General features: G+C 34.8%; 1 protein-coding gene and 1 pseudogene across 3 annotated transcripts in view; both read left to right on the top strand.

The window, feature by feature from the left end:
- COL11A1 (collagen type XI alpha 1 chain) overlaps positions 1–22489 on the top strand; it is a 208297-nt gene that overhangs the window by 5900 nt on the left and 179908 nt on the right. For all 3 annotated transcript variants that reach the window (XM_047727896.1, XM_047727894.1, XM_047727895.1), the window contains one exon: positions 16990–17157. Coding sequence is in view for 2 of the 3 variants with exons in the window: in XM_047727894.1 (XP_047583850.1) it covers positions 16990–17157 (168 nt within the window). In the remaining variant the exon portion in view is untranslated. The remainder of the gene's footprint in view (positions 1–16989; positions 17158–22489) is intronic.
- Positions 1876–4554, top strand: LOC125099100 (superoxide dismutase [Mn], mitochondrial-like; annotated as a pseudogene).

A 22489-nucleotide genomic window follows, 5' to 3' on the forward strand; every position in this document is an offset into this window, starting at 1 on the left:
GCGCTGAGAGCTATCTGCATTTCTGCTTTTACTCCTCCACTTCCCTCATTTGATACTGGGGAAATGTGACCTGAGCTGGGAGTGGTGAGAGGAAACCAAACTTTGTTTTTGATCAGTGAAGTTTTGCTCCTTAGCAAAGAAGAAAGAGAGGTATGCATGGATGCTATAAAAAGTTGCAGTGTTCCCTAAATTCTCTCCCTGTAGAGGCAACTTTAAATGCAAATTTCAGTGTAGCTTTTGGTATACACTAATGACGTCCCTAAATGTGGACTTTTTTCTTCTAATTTCTCTTGCAATTTAATTCAGAATATAAACATTTTTTTTCTTTTTAACCTGTCTTCTGTATTATAATGTGTCTACTATATATATTTCTTTTTCTTGCAAAACCCTAATATAATTTTATTTTTGTAGACATTTTTTTTTGTACTTTCTGTTGTCTCAAAACTCGACTTGGATAATACTAGCTGGTAGAGAAGATGAAAGCCGATTTTAAAGTGATTTAGTGAGCAGTGTCTGTTGGTTGCAGTCTTTGGCCTACTACTGACTTGGCTACTGGTTCTTTAGACATTGGCTGATCACCAGACCTACTGTTATCTGGTAAAATAAACTCTTTACTTGCTGCGCATGGAATTAGAGACAGTGCTATTAATTTAGGAGAAAGAACTCAGAGAAAAGAAAGGTTATCATATTTCAGAGTAAGAGACCAGCTTAAATACGACTTGACAATTGAGAACTAAAACAAACCTGTGTAAAAGTGCTTTAGCACAATCAACTTTTGCAATCCCTTCAAACCTTCTTTTTTTTCCGTAAAAAGCATTTCTTTCTTATTTTAAACAAATTTAATTGCTCTTGAATGGCCCTGTACTGTACAGGCAAATGAAGGTCCCTATTCATAGAACTGGAGCGCATAGAGTGTCAGTGGAAGCTTCCTTCCTCTGTCTGACTGGTAAACTGGCATCCGGTCTTACAGGCGTGAACCTTCCACTGTGTGAGATGGTTGGCTTTCCTTCCCCACTCAGCTCTTCGCAAACAACTTCCCAAAAGGATGACTGCCAGAAAGGGCAGAGGTTGCAATTCCCGACAAAACTAATAAGAAACTCTGAAAGCAGTTTGTACTTCGTGCTCCTATTAGCTCTGCGGAGAAGGAAGAGCCATGCATATTGTACCGCTATTTTCCCTGACTTCTCTCTTTAGGCTAGTGTCAACAGTGGAGCATACCCTCCTGTCACTCTTCTTTCTGAACGCTGATGAGTCTTCAGAATACTTAGCTGGTTTTGAGAATAAATATATTGTGCAAATGGGTTAGCATGATCTAGAGTGGCCTGTAGGACGGGACCCCTCTGTATGTCCCTACTGATGACCAGCTATTTCCCACCTGCCACAGACCTGGCCCCATTTACCTTGCCCTTCAGCCATGTTAAACCTTTTGCCAGTATTCTTCCCTGTCCTAGAACACACTATTCTCTTTCCCTCGAATATCTGTTCCCTTCTCGTCCATCTAGGAATTGTCTTTACCTACTTCAAGATTTAGATCAGGCTTCATATCTCCAGGCAGATAGAATAGTAAGATCTAACCCTAAATGTATGCTTATTATTATGTGCCAGGTCCTGTTGTTAGCACTTTTCACGTAGAATCTCACTTCATTCTGACAATTGCCCTGGAAGTACGCTAATATTAAAATGTACACTTTATCCATAAAGGAACTGAAAAACAGAGAAGTTAATTACTATGCCTAAGGTCACACAGCTTCTATGTGATAGACCCAGGATTTGAACTTGGACAGTCTTGTTCCAGAGCCCGTGTTTTTGATCGTTTGCTCATGTTTATTTTATCGTGTGTTCTAATGTTTCCACACAGCCTCCCTGACTTATGATTATAGTGCCCTGGGGCTTAACAGTAATGGACAAATCATGCAAAGGCACCACAGTAAGCACCATGTCAATTGTGCGAGTAACTTGAAAGCTACCAAGGAGAAATTTAAAGAGGACTTGGCAAAAGGCAATGTTACAATTCAGGTAGCTCTTCAGCCTGCATTAGTTTCAGTGGTGGAGGCCATAGCGCTCTTACCATTTTAAGAACAAACCTAAACTCTGAGGAGAGTGTAGAAGCTAAGGGCTGTTTCTGGAAGCCAACAAACGTTACTTTGTTTCCTCTGACTTATTTAAGAAGAAGTTGACAGCTGTATCTGTTAGCATTCAAGGTTCAGATTGGGGTTGACTTGGTTTCATTAAGTAATAAGGACACTTACAAATTGCTGCTGGTTCTAATCAGGATCCATTGCAAGGAACCACAGGTCTTATCCACTCTGGGAGACTGATACATGGCAGTATACCTATTACTTTCAGTATAGAAGTGTCAGATCTGGTTATCTAAAAGCTGTTTGGAATATAATCAACTGGGAGAGTGTAACTAAAAGATACATAGTTTGCAAAAAAAAAAAAGTACCATTATTTTAAAAATTACTCATTTATCTGTTAGTCTTCCTGTAGGAGTTGCTGGGAGATAGTAAGTATGATTTGGTTTTATTTTTGTCCTCAGGGTCTACCAAGAATGCCAGAATGCACAGGATATAATACAGTCACTATTTAGATTGCAAATTATCTTCTTAACTTTGCCCAGTGGACTGGAACAAGGTTAAACCTAGTTAACTTGGGAGTGGTGTGAAGGAACATACTCATGTCTTGTCGTTAGCAGTAATTACATCCCTCCCTCTTTCTTCTCTTTTTCTCTATAAGTGAATGAATTGGGATATCCCTCGAGCTTTCCTCATTTGGAGAACAGATTTTGCACATTCTCTTCAAAGACACTTCTAAATATTTGAAGCTACCAATTGCCTATATTGCTTCTAAAATTGTAGTTTGCTTTAACATAATAATCTCATAGAGAAAAACACCATATGAAGCCATATTTTTGTTTTGACAGCAACATAAATCATCATTTCACTGTCTGCTGGTGAACAAGAAAGTTTAAGGCAAGAGTGGTATCAATCTGTTAAAGTATTAATTGGGAAAATTCTGGCATATATTCATTTTGAAACTTTTATCTGTTTTGTATGTTGTTAGGGATTTCTGATTTTGCTTAATAATATTAGAAAGAGCAGCCTATCTATACTTTTGCTTTATGATTATTTTAGTAAACTCATTCTAGAAAATAATTTGCATATTATACATGTATTATAATTATATTATGAAATGCCATCTTTAAGCAAGGAGTATATAAAGTTTCAAGTGCTTTGATAAGAGACAGTAGTTGTAGAATTGTTTTAGAAGAATGTAACATATTTTTTAGATCCTATTCCTATCCATTGTGTATTTTAGTTACGCTAAAATCATTAAGATAGGTATCTTTATCTGTTTTAGTGTGTCCCAAGCACATAGAACAGAGCCTGTCACATAGTATTGGATAAATCTTTGTTGAATGAAGTGAAAGTGTTGGTTAAAGCCCTAATGAGTTGCTCTTCAGTACCCTAACAACCTGAGATATAAGCTGGTATATATCTCAGTTATTGCCAGTGTCTACAGAAATGTATCAAACAGACTTTTGCTGATATTATTGTGATTTCCTGAAAATGTCAGTCTCTGCTTTGCCTCTGAGCAAGCTATGATTTCCACCTTGAACACTTCCAAACCACTTACCATTGCTTTTTACTTAGGATTTAGATATTATCTTCTAAGGGAATACCTTTCCTCAACCATAAAGACGGAGGTAGTTGACCTTGCATAACATTCTGAAGCACACTATATTTACTCCAAACCTGAATATTTATCACTGAATATTTGTGATGCTAAAATTAAAACAGGGAATGCATCTTTTTCATTCAGGCTTCTAGCACTATACCTGGAATAGAATAGATGGCCAATAAATGTTTATCATATGGATTGATGACCTCATAAGCAAGGGATTATACTAAAGTCAAGAAGACAGGGGCAATCAGCCTTGGCTTGCTATCACAATCATTTCCAGCCCCATCTCTGTGGATTTTGATTGAGTAGATTTTGTACAGAATCCAAGTATAAGTGCTTTATAAACCTCACAGATTTATACATCCAAGGGTTTATGAATCTTTTGTATCAGGAAATAAATACACCCAAAGATGGGAACATATCCAGCTTGTAGAACAGGGCACTGGAAGTTAAGTAAAAGATTATTTATCTGTTGTGTGCAAATCATGGGATAAATACCTAATTACCCAAGAGGAGTGACTCTGCAACTGATTTGGATAGATCAACTGCTTATGAAAGAGATCATGCTTTGTTTTTAAATCCTTTTCTCTACACCATGTAATAAACTAAATGCCAACAAATGTTGTTTTTCTCAACATTAAAGTCAAATGCTTGTATTGAAACTTGAGTTTTGAGTTTAATTATAAACATTTTAATAGCTTTGGCCACTTGTAAACCCGAATGCCAAGCTTTTTAAGTATCACATCCTCAATTGGCATTTGTTCTTTCCTTCACCATCCTCAGAGTTGTGATACTATTTCTGCTTTCAGTTTTCAGCTCATAGAAGCTTTTTATGATACAAGAGAGTTCAGGATTGAGGCTGTTCAATAACCGTGAAGATTAAATGACTCGCTTCTATGTGCAGTCAGTGTTAGGTGCCCTGACTACAGAAAGAGTATGCCTGTGTCTACTGTCATGGAGTATGGTATGCGTGTTATCAGAAAAGCGCTGGGTTAGGAGAAGGCCACATAACAGAAACTGTATGGATACTTTTTTTCTGCATGGTACAGAATCATGGAACTAATTAAAAAATACAGGCATGCTGCTAAGTTGGCAGAGTCAATACCTACTTTGCTATCTATCCATACTAGGTGGTTCCCTTTGATTGCAACCACTGGATCTTCTGACAAGTAACCAGGGAACTGAAGTCATACTGCTTTTTCTGGAATAGCCAACCCACTGTAAAATCACCTGGGATTCTCCAGGACAATTAGTACATTTAAGTCACACTTGATGCAGGGTTATGGCCATTATGGAATTGAAACACGTATGAATTCATAATCTTCCTGTTTTATAAGGGAGTACATTAAACAAAATGTGTACACATGTTTATAAAAGATGTAGCCTAACATTTTAAGCCTTATATGTGATCATTCTTGTTATTAGCCAACTTGTAGCATGTTTTAGGACATAAATTATAAGTAGTTTTGTTTGTTTCTGATGATTCATATGTGGGACAAAGATCTCTATGTTGATTGTTTTGTTTTGTTTTTTAAGATTTTATTTATTTATTCGACAGACAGAGATCCCAAGGAGGCAGAGAGGCAGGCAGAGAAAGAGGGGAAGCAGGCTCCCCCCTGAGCAGAGAGCCCAATGTGGGGCTTGATCCCAGGACCCTGAGATCATGACCTGAGCTGAAGGCAGAGGCCTTAACCCACTGAGCCACCCAGGCGCCCCATATGTTGATTGTTTGAGAAAGTAAAATATTTATTATAATCTTTAAGTCATAATGATTTCTTTCACAGAAAGTTATATCAGAGTTTTCAAATAAGTGTAATTAACTAATTATAGCTTTAGATAATGTTAATAGGCTGTCAACACTCAGTTTTATTTTTATCCCATATCTTTTCTCTGAATTCCAGACTCATATACTCAACTGCCTATTCAGCCGTTTCCAGTGGAATGTATTAAATTGTCTCAAAATTAGCATACCCAAACCTCAATATTAGAACTCTTCCTGAAGCCTGTTCTGCTCACAATCTTTCCAGCTCAATTGATGAAAACACAATCAGTCAGATGTTCGAACTAAAATACTCAAGAATAGCTTTCACTCCTCTTCTTTCATACTCTGTATCCAACCCATCAGCAACCCTATCTGCTATGTTTTCAGAATATATCCAGAATCTGACCCAGTACTTCATCTCTCAGTTCAGCATTCCAAAATTGACAAAATTTTATACCTCAAGGATCACAATTGTTTCCTCCGCGCTCTGTTCCACTCTAGTGCCCTTATAGTCCGTTCTCAACGCAGCAGCCACAGTGGTCTGGAAAATTCGTTGGTTCATGTTGCTCCTCTCCCTTAACTTCCAGTAGTTTTCCATCTCACCTGGAATATAATCTAAACTCTTTGTACATCGCACAGGACCTGTACAATCTGCCTTCAACCTTCCTCCCCCTTATTTCTCTGACCTCATCTCTAATATCCCTTTTATTTCTTCTACTGGAGACCTAAGTGTTTCCTTGCGTTTCCTCCAACTTTTCCCCTCTGGGGCGACTCCTATCTCTGGTACTTTGCACTTGCTATTCCTTCTGCTTAGAATGCCATGCTGTTAAAATATCAGGATAGAGAAGCCTCTTATGCCTTGCTAGACTGTTCAAACGTTATTTCCTTATTGAGGCCTTTCCTGTTTTTCTAATTTGATACTAAAAACCATGCCTCCCTGACCCTCATTTAGGATTTATTTTTTTTCTTAGAACTATTCAAATATTTGTCATTTATAAAAAGTAACGACTTACTTAAATTTAAGGTGGAGATTTTATCTTAAGGCATTCTATCAAATGTAGAATTAGATGTTGTTAAAGTACAAGGAGTACAAATATTGCCTTAAAGCGTTTGGGTAGCTTCTAGGCCATTTTTATCCACATAATTGTGATAGTTTTTAACTTTATTTTATGTATAGACATAGTCAAAGTCAAACTTTCACATAGAAAAGCATTTTACTTATTTGATGAGCATCATGCACATCAATTCAGTTGTTCTAAGAGATTATAGTTGTATAGACGTAATAATGGGAGTTTGTTCAGCTGGTTTAACAGGGGAATAATGTGGGACTTGTGGTTACTTAAAAAGTAGATGGGAGATATTTAAAGTTGAAGACATAAAAGCAACTACAGAATAATATTGTTAAGGAAATGCACACACATGCTGATACTCAAAACAGATCTATTTGTTATTCCCAATCAATACTAAATCTCAACTAGAATTACAGTGTTCACACATATCTCTCAACCACTGGGCAGGTCAGAATTAGAATAAACAGTCAATAGTGAGATGTGGATACAGTGGATTGTGGTGAGAGTCACAATTTTTCAATTACTTCTACTTCAGAATATTTCATTGTGTATTTCTTTTACCCTGATCATTCCAATCTTGAATTTCACTGTGTAAGTGACTTCTTTTTAAGCTGATATTTTCATGGGATTGTAAGGAAGTACCTTTACATTTGGTCATTGGGTGTCTGTTTTCTGAAATGGTATTACCATTAGGTTTGTTAGGTGCCTGGTATTGATGAAATTAACTACAAAATTCCTAAAACTGCAGGCTATTCTTTTACAGATGTCTTTGTCCATGTTATTCTCAATTTGATGCTGTTCTTGGTTTGAGTATCAAATACCCAGTTTTTGTAAGATATCCATAAAAAACTTGAGCCTTGAGATACTTAAGTTTATTTTATTCATTTTTTTTTCCTGAAGGGAAATATACTCTCTAAAAAATAAGTTTAACTATAAGAGACTCTTAATCTCAAAAACAAACTGAGGATTGCTGGGGGTAGGGGGTATGGAGAAGGTTGTTGGGTTATGGACATTGGGGAGGGTATATGCTATGGTGAGTGCTGTGAAGTATGTAAGCCTGATGATTCACAGACCTGTACCCCTAGGACAAATAATACATTACATGTTAATAAAGAAATTAGAAAAAAATAAATTGATAAATTGAAGTACTGGTGGAAAAAAAATAGGTTTAAAAATGACAAAACATGTAGGTTTATTATAGAATCCCATGGGGGTAAAATGAACCTTAAATACTACCCATGCCCGGGAGTAGTTAGTGTAAATTCTGCAACTATAATCTTATAAGTTTAAAATTTATTAATGTTTTCAAGCAGTTCACTTCTCCCATTTTACACTTTTTTTGAGTACAAAGTTTAGATTATAGAATACAGACAAAAGTTTAATTATTCAGCTGCAAAGAATTGTGTTGGGACAGGAAATTTATGTGATTTCTATTGACATTATTTGTGCCACACAGTCACTTAAAGATGAACTTTCATACTTCTTTTTTTAAACATGAAAGACTTTAGGTCAATGTGTTTTATTTTTTAATATTCATGTTTGCAATACAAAATTGGTGTATAGCATATATGTGTTTGAAATAAATGAAGAAATAGTACCCAAGGTAAGACACTAAAGTATTAGTTTTTTAAAAAAGATTTATTTATTTATTTTAGAGAGAGAGACAGAGCACATGAGTGTGGGGGAGGGAAGGGCAGAGGGAAAAAAAGAACAGAAAATTTCCTGTTGAGCACGGAGCTCTGTACATGTGGCTTGATTCCACGATCCTGAGATCATGACCTGAGCTGAAATCAAGAGTCAGATGCTTAGCTGACTGAGCCACCTAGGCACCCCTAAAATATTTTAATAAATAGCTAATATCACAGTTGCTTTATTTAATCTAGAGTTATGTTAATGTCTATGCAATACAAAAAATTATTAAAAGGAGAAAATGCTAATGAGAGCATATGGATGTCAGGTTGTGCTATAGAGCAGTGATGGAGCAGTGAACATGAAGATGGGGATTTGAGACCTATCCGGTTGCATAAGCTACCAACGTTCCAGGCAATTTCCTGGAGTTGTATGTACTTGGGATAACATAAGAACATGCTGGAGAGATTGCTCAGCATTACATAATTGTCATGGTCCATACCTGATGGACCTTTAGAGATGGAAACCTGTTTAGTCTTCTGCTCATTTGTAAGGAGATTCCCCGAAGTAGTCAGGGAAATGGGTAGCAAGAATCAAGTGAATTACAACTCTGGGGGGAAACATGGGTGATGCTCATTGGAACTATTAAAGATGTTCAAGATGGTTGAAAACTTAAGGACATAGTGCTTTTAGATAGTATTTTTACTGAGTGTTTACTGTGTGTTGGAAGAGGTTAAAATGCCTTATTTTCTTCAATTCTCAAAATGAGTCTAAGTTGGAGAAACTAAGTTAGAGAGAGGGTAAGTAGGTTACCCAAAGTCATGCAGATAGTAAGTGCTTGGACTAGAAATTGAATTAGAAGTTGGGCAAACATGGATTAGAAGTTGGGCAGTTCTAAGTATAGAAATGGAGTTATTAATTGTTGCCTAGTCACTTGTCATATCCACTTATATCCTATCCTAAAGAGTCCATTTGAGACTTTATTAAGAGCTCTTGTGATTTTAAATATAGCAAGGTATTGGTAATAGTTAAATTATAATAATAGTCACTTCACTCTCACTTTTTCTTTTGTTAGTCCTACATCCCACCACTACATGAACATGGTAGCACTCCTAGTTTTTTGATATTTATCTAGAGCAGCAAAGCATTTAATGACGGGGTAGGAGATTTTATTTTTAATTCTTTTTTTAAGTTCATTTTTTTTTCTTTTTTAAGATTTTATTTAATTATTTGAGAGAGAGAGAATACAAACAGGGGTGCAGCAGGAAGAGGGAGAAGCAAACTTCTGCTGAGCAGAGAGCCTGATGTGGGGCTCCATCCCAGGACGCTGGGATCATCCAAAGGCAGATGGTTAACTAACTGAGCCACCCAGGTGCCCCAATATTTTTTTTTAAGGATTTTATTTATTTATTTGAGAGAGAGAGAGAGAGTGTGTGTGTGCAAGTGCGGAGAGGAGCAGAGGGAGAGGGACAAGCAGATTCCCCACTGAGCTTGGGGCCTGGTACAGGGCTCGATCTCACCACCCTGAGATCATGAAGTAAGCCAAAACCAAGAATTGGACCCTTAAATGATTGAGCCACCCAGGAGTCCCAGGAGATCGTTTATAACTCATTCTGTGTTTTAGCTTACTTTTACTTCTCCCTACAATGTTATGTTTCATATGCAGCCTGTGATGTGAGGTATAATATGAGGATAAGTGACTCCCTAGAAATGGGGAAGGATCACTTTATATAGGCCACTGAAGAACTGTGTTCTTGCCACACTTGAATCAAAGGGAAAGAATCCGATTTGGGAAGCTCTTTAAGGTGCTGTTTATAAAGGCCATTTCTAACATTCGTTTTCCTTCTCAGACTGATGGGAAAGAAACTCTGGCTCTGAGGCAGGGTGTAGCTGCTCCTCGATTCATGTATTCATTCATTCATTAAACATATTTCTGTTGATTATTTACTATGTGTCAGCCGCTATGTTATTTATGAAGACTACAGTGAACATCAACAGCGCTGATGTTTGCTGTCAGAGGGTTTACTGTCTATCAAGGGAGGCAGACATCAAACAGTACATTACAAGCTTAGCAGAGAGAGAAGGAGGGAGATTAGGTGGAATGAGTCCATAACAGGGAGTTTAGACATACACTGTGCCTGAGTGAGAATGAGATAATGAAGCAAGTATCAAAATGGAATGTAGAGTTATCCAAGGGGAATATAGGGTACTTGGGATCACATGATTGGATCACAGAACCCAGCCTGGTGGAGATAAGTAATGATTTCCTGAAGGAAGTCATGATTGAGTTGAGATCAAAAGGTTAATTAGGGGCGCCTGGGTGGCTCAGTGGGTTAAGCCGCTGCCTTCGGCTCAGGTCATGATCTCAGGGTCCTGGGATCGAGTCCCGCATCGGGCTCTCTGCTCAGCAGGGAGCCTGCTTCCCTCTCTCACTCTCTCTCTCTCTCTCTCTGCCTGCCTCTCTACTTGTGATCTCTCTCTCTGTCAAATAAATAAATAAAATCTTTAAAAAAAAAAAAAAGGTTAATTAGGTGTCAGATCACCTGGCTCTAATCCTGGCCACCCATTAGATTCATCTAGGAAACTTCTAAAACATGGATGCCCCCCCCACCCCCGCTCCCTGCTCCCTGCTTCATTCTAGTCATTAGTTCTTACACAGGACTCAGGCATTCTTATGTTGTAAAAATTCTCTGGGAGATTCCAAAGACAGGATTGAAAAACAGTCACTATCCTTAGACAACTGAGAAAGGATTGAAAAATTCCCAATAAAGGGAGCACAGGAATATTTTAGAAACTCAGAGTTTATATCAGCTGGAGCATTACATTTGGGGTTGGGGAAATAGGAGTTAGTGTCAGTGTTTCACTTGGAGATTGTGGCTGTGAATCTCCATGGTGGAGGTCTGATTTTTCTCAAGAGGTCCTCCATGATGCATGCAGGGAGAGTTTGGACACTTAATAATTATTCAGTGTTGAAGTCTTGTCAGGCAACCGTGATTACTTTCATTTCCTTGTACACTGTGCTGTCTTGTATCCATGCTGCATATCTGATATTTCTGTCACCCTCCTCTTAGCTTATACTTATACACTTCTACCCATCCTTCAGGACTCAGCTTAAAAGAAACCACATGTTAGATATTTCAGCCTTTGTGAACCGTACGATCTGTATCACAGCGAAGCAACTCTGTTGTGCGTGAAAGCAGCCATGGACAATATAAATGAATGGGTGTGGATGTAGTCTAGTGCAAACATTATTTGTGGATGCTGAAATTTAAATTTCGTATAACTTCTGCATGTCACAAAATACTACACTGCTTTTGATTTTTTAACCGCGTAAAAATAGAACCATTCGTATCTCTTGTACCATTACAAAAATAGAAATGCTTAACTCATAGGCATAGTTTTTCCTACCACTGTTCTAAGGCATTGTCACAAATACCAACTCACAAAAACTCTCTTAGGTAAATACTTTTTATTATTTTCATTTTACAGATGTAGAAACTGAGGGGCAAAGCAGTCCAAATCACACAGATGCTAGTGCCAGGGATGGGATTTGGACTCATTCCCCCTCTTCCACGCTATATATTGGTGTCATTTGCTCCTTATTGGTCATGGGAGTGTGTGAAGAAGTTTAAAGGAGGAATTAATTAGAGATGAAACAATCAAAGCACTGAGAGACTTTAGATCAGTAATCCATGTGGACACTGAAAGCAACAGAAGGAAAGGATTAAAGACCTGGCATGAACCAATCAGTGAATGAGTTGGGGTGTCCAAGAGATCAGCAAAACATAATAGAAAAGACATATTAGGCCCTCAGAATTTTTGTTTTAAGATAAGAGGGCCCTGTGAGCTACAGAGAAAGTTGTTTGTAGTATTTCCACATTATTGTGTTTCACGTTCAGCCAGTATTTTATATAGCTCGTGTGGGTAGGTGTGTGTGTGTGCTTACCTGTTCTTTTCTGGTTAGGGAAAAATTCAAGCATAGGTAAATAATTAAAACCAAATGTGTAGAGTGTTATAGTAGAGGTAAGTATATCAAACCCAGCTTTGGGAGATAGGAAATGCTTTCTGGAGCAGATTACACATCACTTATATCCTCTGTTTCCCAAGGTGCTGTGGAGCTAAATGTTTCAGATAGGGAAAATAGGATTTATAAAGGCCCAGAGGCAGGAGAAAGAAGATGGATGTGGGGGTTCTGGGAAGACTAAGTCCAGTATGACTAGAGCACTGAGTGAGGATGGAGTTAGGGGAAAAGACAAAGAAAGAAAATGGTGGAGGTGCAGTTGGGGTGGTACAGGGCAGAACGGGTGTGTTCAGACCTAAGAGATTTTATGTGCGGGGTCTGTGCGTACCATTTGGAAGTCAGTGGGTTCACTGGAGGAATTTAAGCAGCAAGGTGACATAAAGCCTGGAGTTTTGGAAGCTTGTTCAAGCTGTGGTGTGCAGACTGATGAGAAGAGATGTGGAAGCCAGTTAAATGACTATTAGAGTAATGCACTGGGCTCTGGTATCTTATTCTCCCATTTAATAAAGTTAACACTATGTAGTAAAAAGCAGGAAGAAATACTGTTGAACAAAATAACGTGCTAATAGGATACATCTGAAATTCTAATCATGGTTTGTGGCATCAGCTATTGGCAACATGGAAACGATTCCAATATTAAGGGCATTTAAGAATTGCTTTGAAAATGGAAATTTCACTTTTTTAGATGTATCAAGTTAAGCTACAGCCATTACTGCTTTTAATCTTTAAACAGCTGCAGTTCAGTTAATAAAATATAAAGAATAACTTTCCCGTGTGCGTATAATGTATGTGTGTGTATGTATAAAATCATAGAATCCATATTAGGAGAATTTGTTAAATGCTACAATTATGAGATCAAATAACAGGCAGATTTCAAAGTGGCTTAATTTATTACTTAGTTTATTTGAAGGAAAAAGCTTTAAACTTGATTAAGTTTTGCATTTTTATAACTTGATATGCTTTTCTAGAAAAGGAAAAAAGCCTAGTTGAAATTTTTACTTTATGTCCCTATTTTTAAATTGGTTTTTGAAGAGTGAATTATTTCATATAATGTGTCTCTACAAAGAATTTTGTGAGGCTTTAAAAATAGAGCCCTTATTTTGAATCCTGTAGAGGGAATGTGTTTTTATCACATTACTTTCAAAGGAAGAAGGAACAAATGTGACAAAATCTGTGCTCTTGGAAAAGGTCATCCTGTGAAAAGATATTCTGGAGAGAAGGGACGTGTGATTTATTTTATGTATTATTTACCCATGAGCACTTGGGACCATGACCATGAGACTGCGTCCTTTTCTGCTTAAGAGTTATAGCCTTCGTAACTGCTCAGTCAGTTGGTCCTTGAGTCTTGACCCTGCTGTACTTTTGCTAATGGCCTCAGAGCAAGAAGATAAGATAAAATAAGCAGATAAGACTGTGACTTATCTGTTTATTTTATCTTAAAGCTGTGAGGAACTAGAGGGTATCATGCTTAGTGAAATAAGTCAATCGGAGAAAGACAACTATCATATGATCTCCCTGATATGAGAGATAGGAGATGCAACATGGGGGGTTAAGGGGGTAGGAGAAGAGTAAATGAAACAAGATGTAATTGGGAGGGAGACAAACCATAAGTGACTCTTAATCTCACAAAACAAACTGAGGGTTGATGGGGGGAGGGGGGTCGGGAGGGGGGTGGGATTATGGACACTGGGGAGGGTATGTGCTATGGTGAGTGCTGTGAAGTGTGTAAACCTGGTGATTCACAGACCTGTACCCCTGGGGATAAAAATATATTATATGTTTATAAAAAATAAAATTAATAAAAAAAAAAAAAAGCTGTGACTCTTAGAAACAGTCTCTTTCAGAGTCTTCCTGGTGACTTCATGACTCTTTCAGAGTCATTTATACCCTGAAACATAAATTGAGTGTCATATAAAACAAATATAAACATTGGGAATCAATTAAGTGTCTCAAGATAATCTTAGTGTATTGTTTATGTTTTAAGTTTCTTTTACGGGGTATAGGAATGAAGGTGGCAACGTGGCAAGATCCTGGATTTGATATTTGCCCAGATCTTAGGAGTGTCCTAAATTTGCTTTCTGATTCTCAATTCCTTCATCTGTACAGTGGGGATCAGAACATATGCCCTGAAAAGCGTGTCAAGAGCTCAGCCTAGTGACTGGCACATACTAGGCTTTCTAGACATAGAAGCCATTATAGTTACTTTCTTTTTGTACTTTATGATAAGAGAAAGAAAGTTAAGAATGGTCAGGGGTTCCTACTGGCCTAAAAAAATTGATCATCATGAGCAGAACTCCTGCAAAAAGGCTCTTGAATGCAATGATTCTTTTAAATATTCTAAGGCTGAACTAGAGAGAATCATATTTGATAGAGTTAAGGATTCCTTTGAAGTGTCTGATTTCTATAAAGAAAAAGTGTTTTTATTTCTTTTTAATAATTTGGAACCATATATACTATATTGGATAATATGTTGATTTTGATTCAGAGGCTTGATGAAATAGGCAGGCAGAGTATTGTTAAAGGAAGTATGCTTACCATACTCTAAAAAGGAAACCGGTAAAGCTTCATCCACATGTGTTTGTACGTTTGGAAGTCAATACTCCTAAATCTTAATTAACTGAGGAAATGACCAAATATGCATTGCTCACAAGCACTCATCATTCATTCATTCATTCATTCATTCTATAATGAACTGTTAGTTGTAAAAAAGTTACTAGTTGAAATTATAATTTTCAAAAAACAACATCCTCTATGGAATGTGGTAAATTGTGATGGTATTTTCTGATTCTGAAATCAGAGTCTTTTTTCCATTCTCATTAAGTCCTCCCAGAAACAGTATATTTACAAAACACAACGTATTTTGAAATTTGATCGCAATTCTATTTTGTTTTGTTTTTTAACTAACACCTGAACTTTTCAAATCAGTAATACTGGTTCACTTTCAGGCAGAAGTGATCTCTTTTCTTTCTGAACGGGAATCTAAAAACTTGCAGTAAGGACATCTGTCTCAGACATGCTCAGTAATACAATGGACCATGCATGGCCTTCTCTGAATGTTCTTATTTTTGAATAAGGAGAAAAAAAATCAATAGAACACGGGTATATTGAGTGATACGCAGCCTGAAGTCTGTTTTTATAACAATGCTTATACCACATGACTCATGGTTTGGCTTGCTTAATGAATTAAGCACATATTAAGTTGTGGATCAGGGAGTCTGATGATCTAAAACATTGTCCTTTTATGTCTGCTTTATTTCATATAGTGTAACATTTTGAAGGTTCATCCATGTAGTAGCATGTATCAGAACGTCATTGCTATTTATTACTGAATTCTATTCCATTGTATGCATGTACTGAATTTTGTTAATCTGTTCATGTATTGATAGAAATTTGGTTTGTTTCCACCTTTTGGCTATTGTGAATAACATTTCAGTGAGCGTTGGCACACAGGTATCAATTTAAGTGACAGCTTTCAGTTCTTTTGGGTATATACTTAGGAGTGGAATTACTTGGTCATATGGTAATTTCATGTTCAGTGTTCTGAGGAATATTGTATAATTCCACTTTTATGAAATTTCTAGAACAGTCAGCTTCATAGAGATAGAACATATATTATCAGTTACCAGAGCCTAGGCAGAGGTGGTGAATTGGGAGTTACCCCTCAGTGGTTACAGTTTCTGTTTTGGGTGATGAAAATGTCTTGGAAACAGATAGTGGTGATGGTTGCACAGCATTGTGAATGTAATTATGCTGCTGTACATGAAATGGTTAAAATGGCAAATTTTATGTTGTATGTATTTTACACCAATTAAAAAAGTGAATAGTATAATATACCAAAATCAATGAATTATACATTTTAAATGGGTGAATTACATGGCAAGTGAATTATATTCCATAGAAGCTGTTTAAAACATCAAGTTTATCCAAATGGATTACACTTTATTACATTTTTATCCAAAGATTACACTTTTATCCAAAATCTCCCAGGACTTTCAATCTGAATCATGAAGCATGAAGCAACGGCCATGAAATACCCTGGCAAATTTAGAGGGTAAAAATCAACAAATTATACCTCAATATGCATATACATGCAAAGATACATAGATATACATAGATACACAGTACACACTATTCACACTGCTATATGCTTATATATAATTTGTAGATAACTAACATAGAGATAACTAACAAGACAAGAGTATTATGTTTTGTTACCTATTCTTTATAACTTCTTTGTGTATACAATATGGCTTATTAATTACACATTTTGTAATCATTATGTATAATATTGTGAATTTGAACCTTCAAAATCACCTTTATTTAGATTATGAATAGTTGAATAATAGATTTATTAGAAATTAATGGAATATGTCCAGATGCTGGCTTTCACTTTAATTCCAAATAATGCAATTATTTAGAATGATTAAAGACTTTATAAATTGTAACTGAGATGCATCAGACAGGATGTAAATTCACATATATTAAATTATATATTATATATAATATGTATATTACATATATATAAAACGTATATATTCTATATATTTGATTCTAAATCTACATATTTTCCCCCACACATGAATAATTTCTGTTTGCTTTTCCATAATTTTATTCTTGATTTGACTTATTTTGTATTGGAGGATTTTATAGTCTCTAATTTATCTGCTGTCCCACTCCTCAATCTCCCACCCAAATGTTAGGGAAATATGGCAAGTAGCAGATTTGAGAAGTAGAATAACAAACTGTTTTATCTGTTAAAAATACTCATTTTTATATTAGATTATTTGTTCAATTTTTTTTTTTTACTTTTAACTTATTTTCAGCTGCTCCAGTTGATGTTCTGAAAGCTCTAGATTTTCACAACTTTCCAGAGGGAATATCAAAAACAACGGGCTTTTGCACAAACAGAAAGAATTCACAAGGTTCGGATACTGCTTACAGAGTTTCAAAGCAAGCACAACTCAGTGCTCCAACAAAACAGTTATTTTCAGGTATGTTCACTTGATTACTACAACTACTACTACTTTATAAATTATTATTGTTTCTTCTTATCATGCTCTATAATGCAAAATTATTGGGACAGATATAGTTCTTTCATATATGGGATGCCGAATACATTGTGGTCACTAAGGTGACATTGAAAATAACTAATGATTTAATGATTGCCAATTTTAATTCTGCACAATCACAGAAGATATACTCATTTGAAAATTTAATAATTTATTATTTTATTGCAAGATGACAAAATGTGAAGACAATATTTTATCTAACTTATTTTTGCATATAACCATGTAGAATTTATTTATTAGGGGGATCATGACAACTTTACCCTTAATGACTACCCATTTGGATTGAATGGGCATGTGGTTTAGACATACTTAGTGAGTTTCTTTCTAAAATTAATATAATGTACTATTGAAATTCTTCAGCAGATGTTATAAAACAGATTAATCTGTGTTATTTTTGGATCCTGTTCTTATCTCAAATATAGTAAAAGTTAGTCATATCTCATAGTTATAAGGAGATCAGGGACTAGAGATTTTGTAAATCTTTCCCTGAAAAGTTTTTGTAATGATATTGAAAAGTACCTGGTGAATATTTTCTATCTTTCTTTCCAAGACTGACTTAATACTAGTTATCTAATCATGATAATGTAGGGAAAGGGAGTTGAGTGATAAAAGGACAATTTCTGAGCATCACATTGTGAAGGCAAGCAACTCCTTACAAGTCTGCTTTTGGATACATGTCAATTATTTTTGTCTATAACTATACAAAATTGAATGTTCTCATCCTTACTTAACAGAAGAGGGAATAGTTTCACTGAAGTTCTTGGACTTGTCCAAATTACGAGGGGTCAGTATTTAATCCAGGTCTTGTCTGTTGCCAAGGCCATTATTCCCTATACTCTCAGGTGTTTCTTGTTGGTGCTTTGGGATCCTCAGAAATAATTTATTATTTAAACTCTTAATATTATCCTCTCTACTATCTTTACCTGAAGGGATTTGAATTCCCTATTTTCACATAAAACTATTTCCTAACAACAGAAAAATTAAAAATCAAGGAACTAAAGAATTACAAAACAAGATAGTGTATTTTTCATGGATGGACATTTCAAAGTGTTTTTGAAAACACATTTATTTTTATTAAACTGTTTTTCCCCCCAATTTTTTTTTGTTTTGCTATAATTTGTGACAGACAAAAGTAACAAACTGAAAATACAAAGAATGTCAATGCATTAATTTTTCTGACTTTGAAAATAAAACATTAGAATAGTTAAGTCCATAAAATATTTAAAAAAAAAATCAAGGGTAAAAGTTACACATGTAAAAGTTATGTTGCTTTTCTATTTATTTGCACTCTAATGAAGAAATAAGAAAGGGGTGGGAATTTTCAAGAGGAAAAAAAAACAGTGAAAAATACACTCACGGAAAAGCTCTGGAAATACTCAGGAAGTTAGGTTTTTTTTTTTTTTTTTTTTTTTTAGGAAGTTAGTTTTAAATTTTTTATACTTTGGTTCATCGTATCAGGGTCAGTTTTTCTACCTTCCAAATTGGTGGTTAGTTTGATTAGTTCAATCACTTCTGTTGTGCTACTCAGAGTAAAAGAATGCGATGCATGCCTTTGGAATCTCCTTCCATGAGAGTTAACAAAATTCCCTTATATCTTTTTTTCACCTTCTCATAATATTGTGCCTTAGACATATAATTCTAATAATGAGTATTTCAGATATGAGGAGACACCTCTGAAAGGGACCTTATTTTTCCTCCCACACAAATGAATTTAAACTTGAACTTCCTCCAGGGTAGAGCTTCCTGTCAAATAATGCAAAATGGCAGTTAATAAAAATGATCAAAGACATTTTTAAAGTTAAAAAAAAAATCCAAAGCAAGTATTATTCTTTATCAAATTAGTAAAAAAGATCTTTGAAAAATTACTTGGAATAGTCTTTCTTCTGTTATGGGAACATAATAGCAACTTCTTTTCTAATGAAAAAGGTAAGCAGTGGTAGTGGAAACTTCAGACTGCCAGGAGTGGAGGATTATCAGATAGCCACTGTAAAATTCTGTCTAATTAAGGTATGTGTCCTCTAAAGTCCTAACCTGAGACCTTTAATTTAACTGTCTGAGAACGTTGTACATGTGACCTGAATAGAAGCTATAATTTGCAAATTCTTTTTTTTTAATTTTTTAAAGATTTTTTTAAAAATTTATTTGACAGAAAGAGAGAGATCACAAGTAAGCAGAGAAGCAGGAAGAGGGGGAGGGAGAATGGGAGGGGGAGGGTCGAACTAGGCCCCCTGCTGAGCAAAGAGCCTGAGATCCTGACCTGAGCCAAGGGCAGAGGCTTAACCCATTGAGCCATCCAGTTGCCCCTGTAATTTGCAAATTCTGTTTGCACTCTTTAGAACACCTGCTGCACGACAGATACTATATAAGAAACTTAGTATATATTGATCTCTGTCCTCATATCCATCTGGAAAGAAGAATATTTAAACCCAAATTATAGATTAAGGGTTAGAAATGTGAAGTATTTGAATATAATCCCAGAACCAGTAAATGATGTGAGGCTGAGAGACAGTCCCTGCCTTTTTAAACTAAAGTGAGCTTTCCTACTATGCAAAAATGACCTTCCCTCCTCATTTTTCAAAACTTGCTGATCACCAAGCTATATCCAAAAAGGATTTTAGTTAAAGGGAGACATATTCCACATGGAAATCTAGTAACCACATCTAAAAAAAATTAAAATCAAATAATAAAGTTTTGTGCCTTTTTCATATAAAATTTATTCATGCATGCATTATCTATCGATACTACAGACCATTTTAAGAATCACTATTGAACTTGATACATTCAGTGTGAATTATGATTATTGGATGTATATAATTTATGTATACATGTGTATCAAAAGTATTAATAGCATTTCTTTCTTTAACAAAAGAGTCCAACAGAGAGATACTTTAGTATTTATATTTATTTATATTTATTTATTTTTATTTATTTATTTATTTTTATTTTATATTTTATTTAGTATTTTTAGTTTGCATTTGTATATTTCAAAACATATTTAAGTTGAAAAATTTCAATTTTACTTTATCATGTATACTGATCACTGTTATTTTAGATAACATTTCTCATAGTTAGTGGTTGAATTTCTGTTGTTGAATTAATATCATAGTGAATCCTTTCTGAGACATTTAGTCAGTTATGGACAACTTTGTTTAATGTCTGATAGGGAAGAAAATAAGGTGGGACGCCTAGGTTAGACTGAATATTTTGACATCGTCATGATTCTTTAGGTAACTAAGTTTTCTTTTTTAAAGGTCATAATTTAAAGATTATAATTAAAATCTTATTGCCTAATTTTTAAATTGGAAAATACTTCTGAAAGACTTTGAAAGACTTTGCTCATTAGTGTGGTTAGCAGCTGATCATTTCAAAAGTTGTACTGTACAAATTGGATGATTGATTAGAATTTTCTATAATCTATTTAGCCTTATATGAATATATTTTCTGAAAATTCCTTTTTCCTTAAATGTCTCTATGCAGACATTAATTCATAATGCTTTTGCAAAAATGAAAAAATATTGTTTTCCCTTAACTCACAATATTTTAGCATCTTATTTTTTTCAGTGTAGGAGATATTTGAATAATGTACATCTAGGGAAAGAACTCCTGTGATTTTCAACATTCTGAGTTACCTATTTGAAGAAAAAGTTATTTTCTATGGAGCTTCTTCAATACAGCTAAATTACCTACCTAGATTTTTAGTTATAGTATAAGCAGGTAAAACTTGCTTTATTAATTCAGGTGTTTATTACCTTTTCATGTTATTTATATGATTATTTTCCTTCTGTTGATTTATAGAAATACAAAATTAGATGTCTTTATGACACTTAAATGAAACAAAACTATATATATATACATATATATACACATATATATATGTTTATTTCTTATTTTTTCCTGAGATAGCAAAGCTTTTATGACCTATTTGTGATATACCAAAGTTTTTGATAAATTATTTTAAAAATTAAAAATAAGAGTTTTAAGTAAACATAAACACTTTTTAGTTTGGATAAATCTATCTAGATATAGATAGATATGGATAAAGATATAGATATAGATATAGATACAGATATAAATAGATATTACAGAACTAAATAGTTAACATCAAGTGACTGCTTTCTCTATGACATACTCTTATTTAATTTCCACATTTTAAATAATTTCAATTTCATAAAATGTTTCCTACTACTTTAAGTGGCTACTTATGCTATATAAGTGTTTTATATTATTTAGCCAGTCCCAACCATTGTAGGCCATTTTAATATTTTAGGATTATAAGTAGTGTTCTGGTGGATTGACATAACCTATCTTTACACATAAGCATTATTCCTATTTCAATAAATTCTTAGAAGTGGAATTGCTTGTCTAATATAATCTTTTGAATTTGACTCTATGGCAGTCATATTCATAGTATTTTTACCATGTAGAATAGAATTTAGAATGAATGGCTTGAATATGGATGTTCCTGGCCCAGATATCTCTGATCACACATGCACAGATAGTCCACTTCTGCATATGGAAAACTTTCTAACTGAAATAATCTCCTTCTTCAGACAATAATGCCTGCTTTACTTACACTCCAGGATAGTAAGATATATATGTAAAGTATTTATGAAGAATAAAATGTGGAATTTAATATGCAATGTTTTTATAAAAATATATGAGTAGACATTGTTTAACTATGTGAGATATTTTTGTGATAATCATTTAACTGACATATTTATTTAATAAATACTTACAAAGCACTTATGTAGATTTGGCCCCATTCTGGATATTTGGAGTATGATGGTAAGAGGAGAAAAAAAGAAAAAAATAAAGAGATAATCCTCTTGAATTTAGAATAAAATTAACCAAGTATCTAACAATTATGATGTATAATGACATAAGCTTTTTATTAGTGAAACTGCCTTTTGTGTGATAGGAAAAACTGATCAGAAACTCTTTAACTTTTGAGGGATGACTTAAGTACCTTCATATATTGTGTCCTTAGAGCGCTTTCTTTAAAGAGAGGGTGCCACAGATCAGACGAGGATGAAAATACAAATCTTATACAAAAAGTGGTACTTTTGTATTTTAAAAGTTCTTCTTGTATATTTAATATTGCACTGGCACCATGGTCAATCTTGTTTCCTAACTTTGAATTTAATTTTACATAATCGTTGTGCTTTAAATGAGTGGCTTTAAAGTTTGAACTTAGCTTGGGCAATTATGCAGAGAAAGCTTATTATCATCTCCTTCCCATTTGTTTTTTTAATTT

Source organism: Lutra lutra, chromosome 4 (assembly GCF_902655055.1).
Source record: "Lutra lutra chromosome 4, mLutLut1.2, whole genome shotgun sequence".
Classification (NCBI taxonomy): Eukaryota; Metazoa; Chordata; class Mammalia; order Carnivora; family Mustelidae; genus Lutra; species Lutra lutra.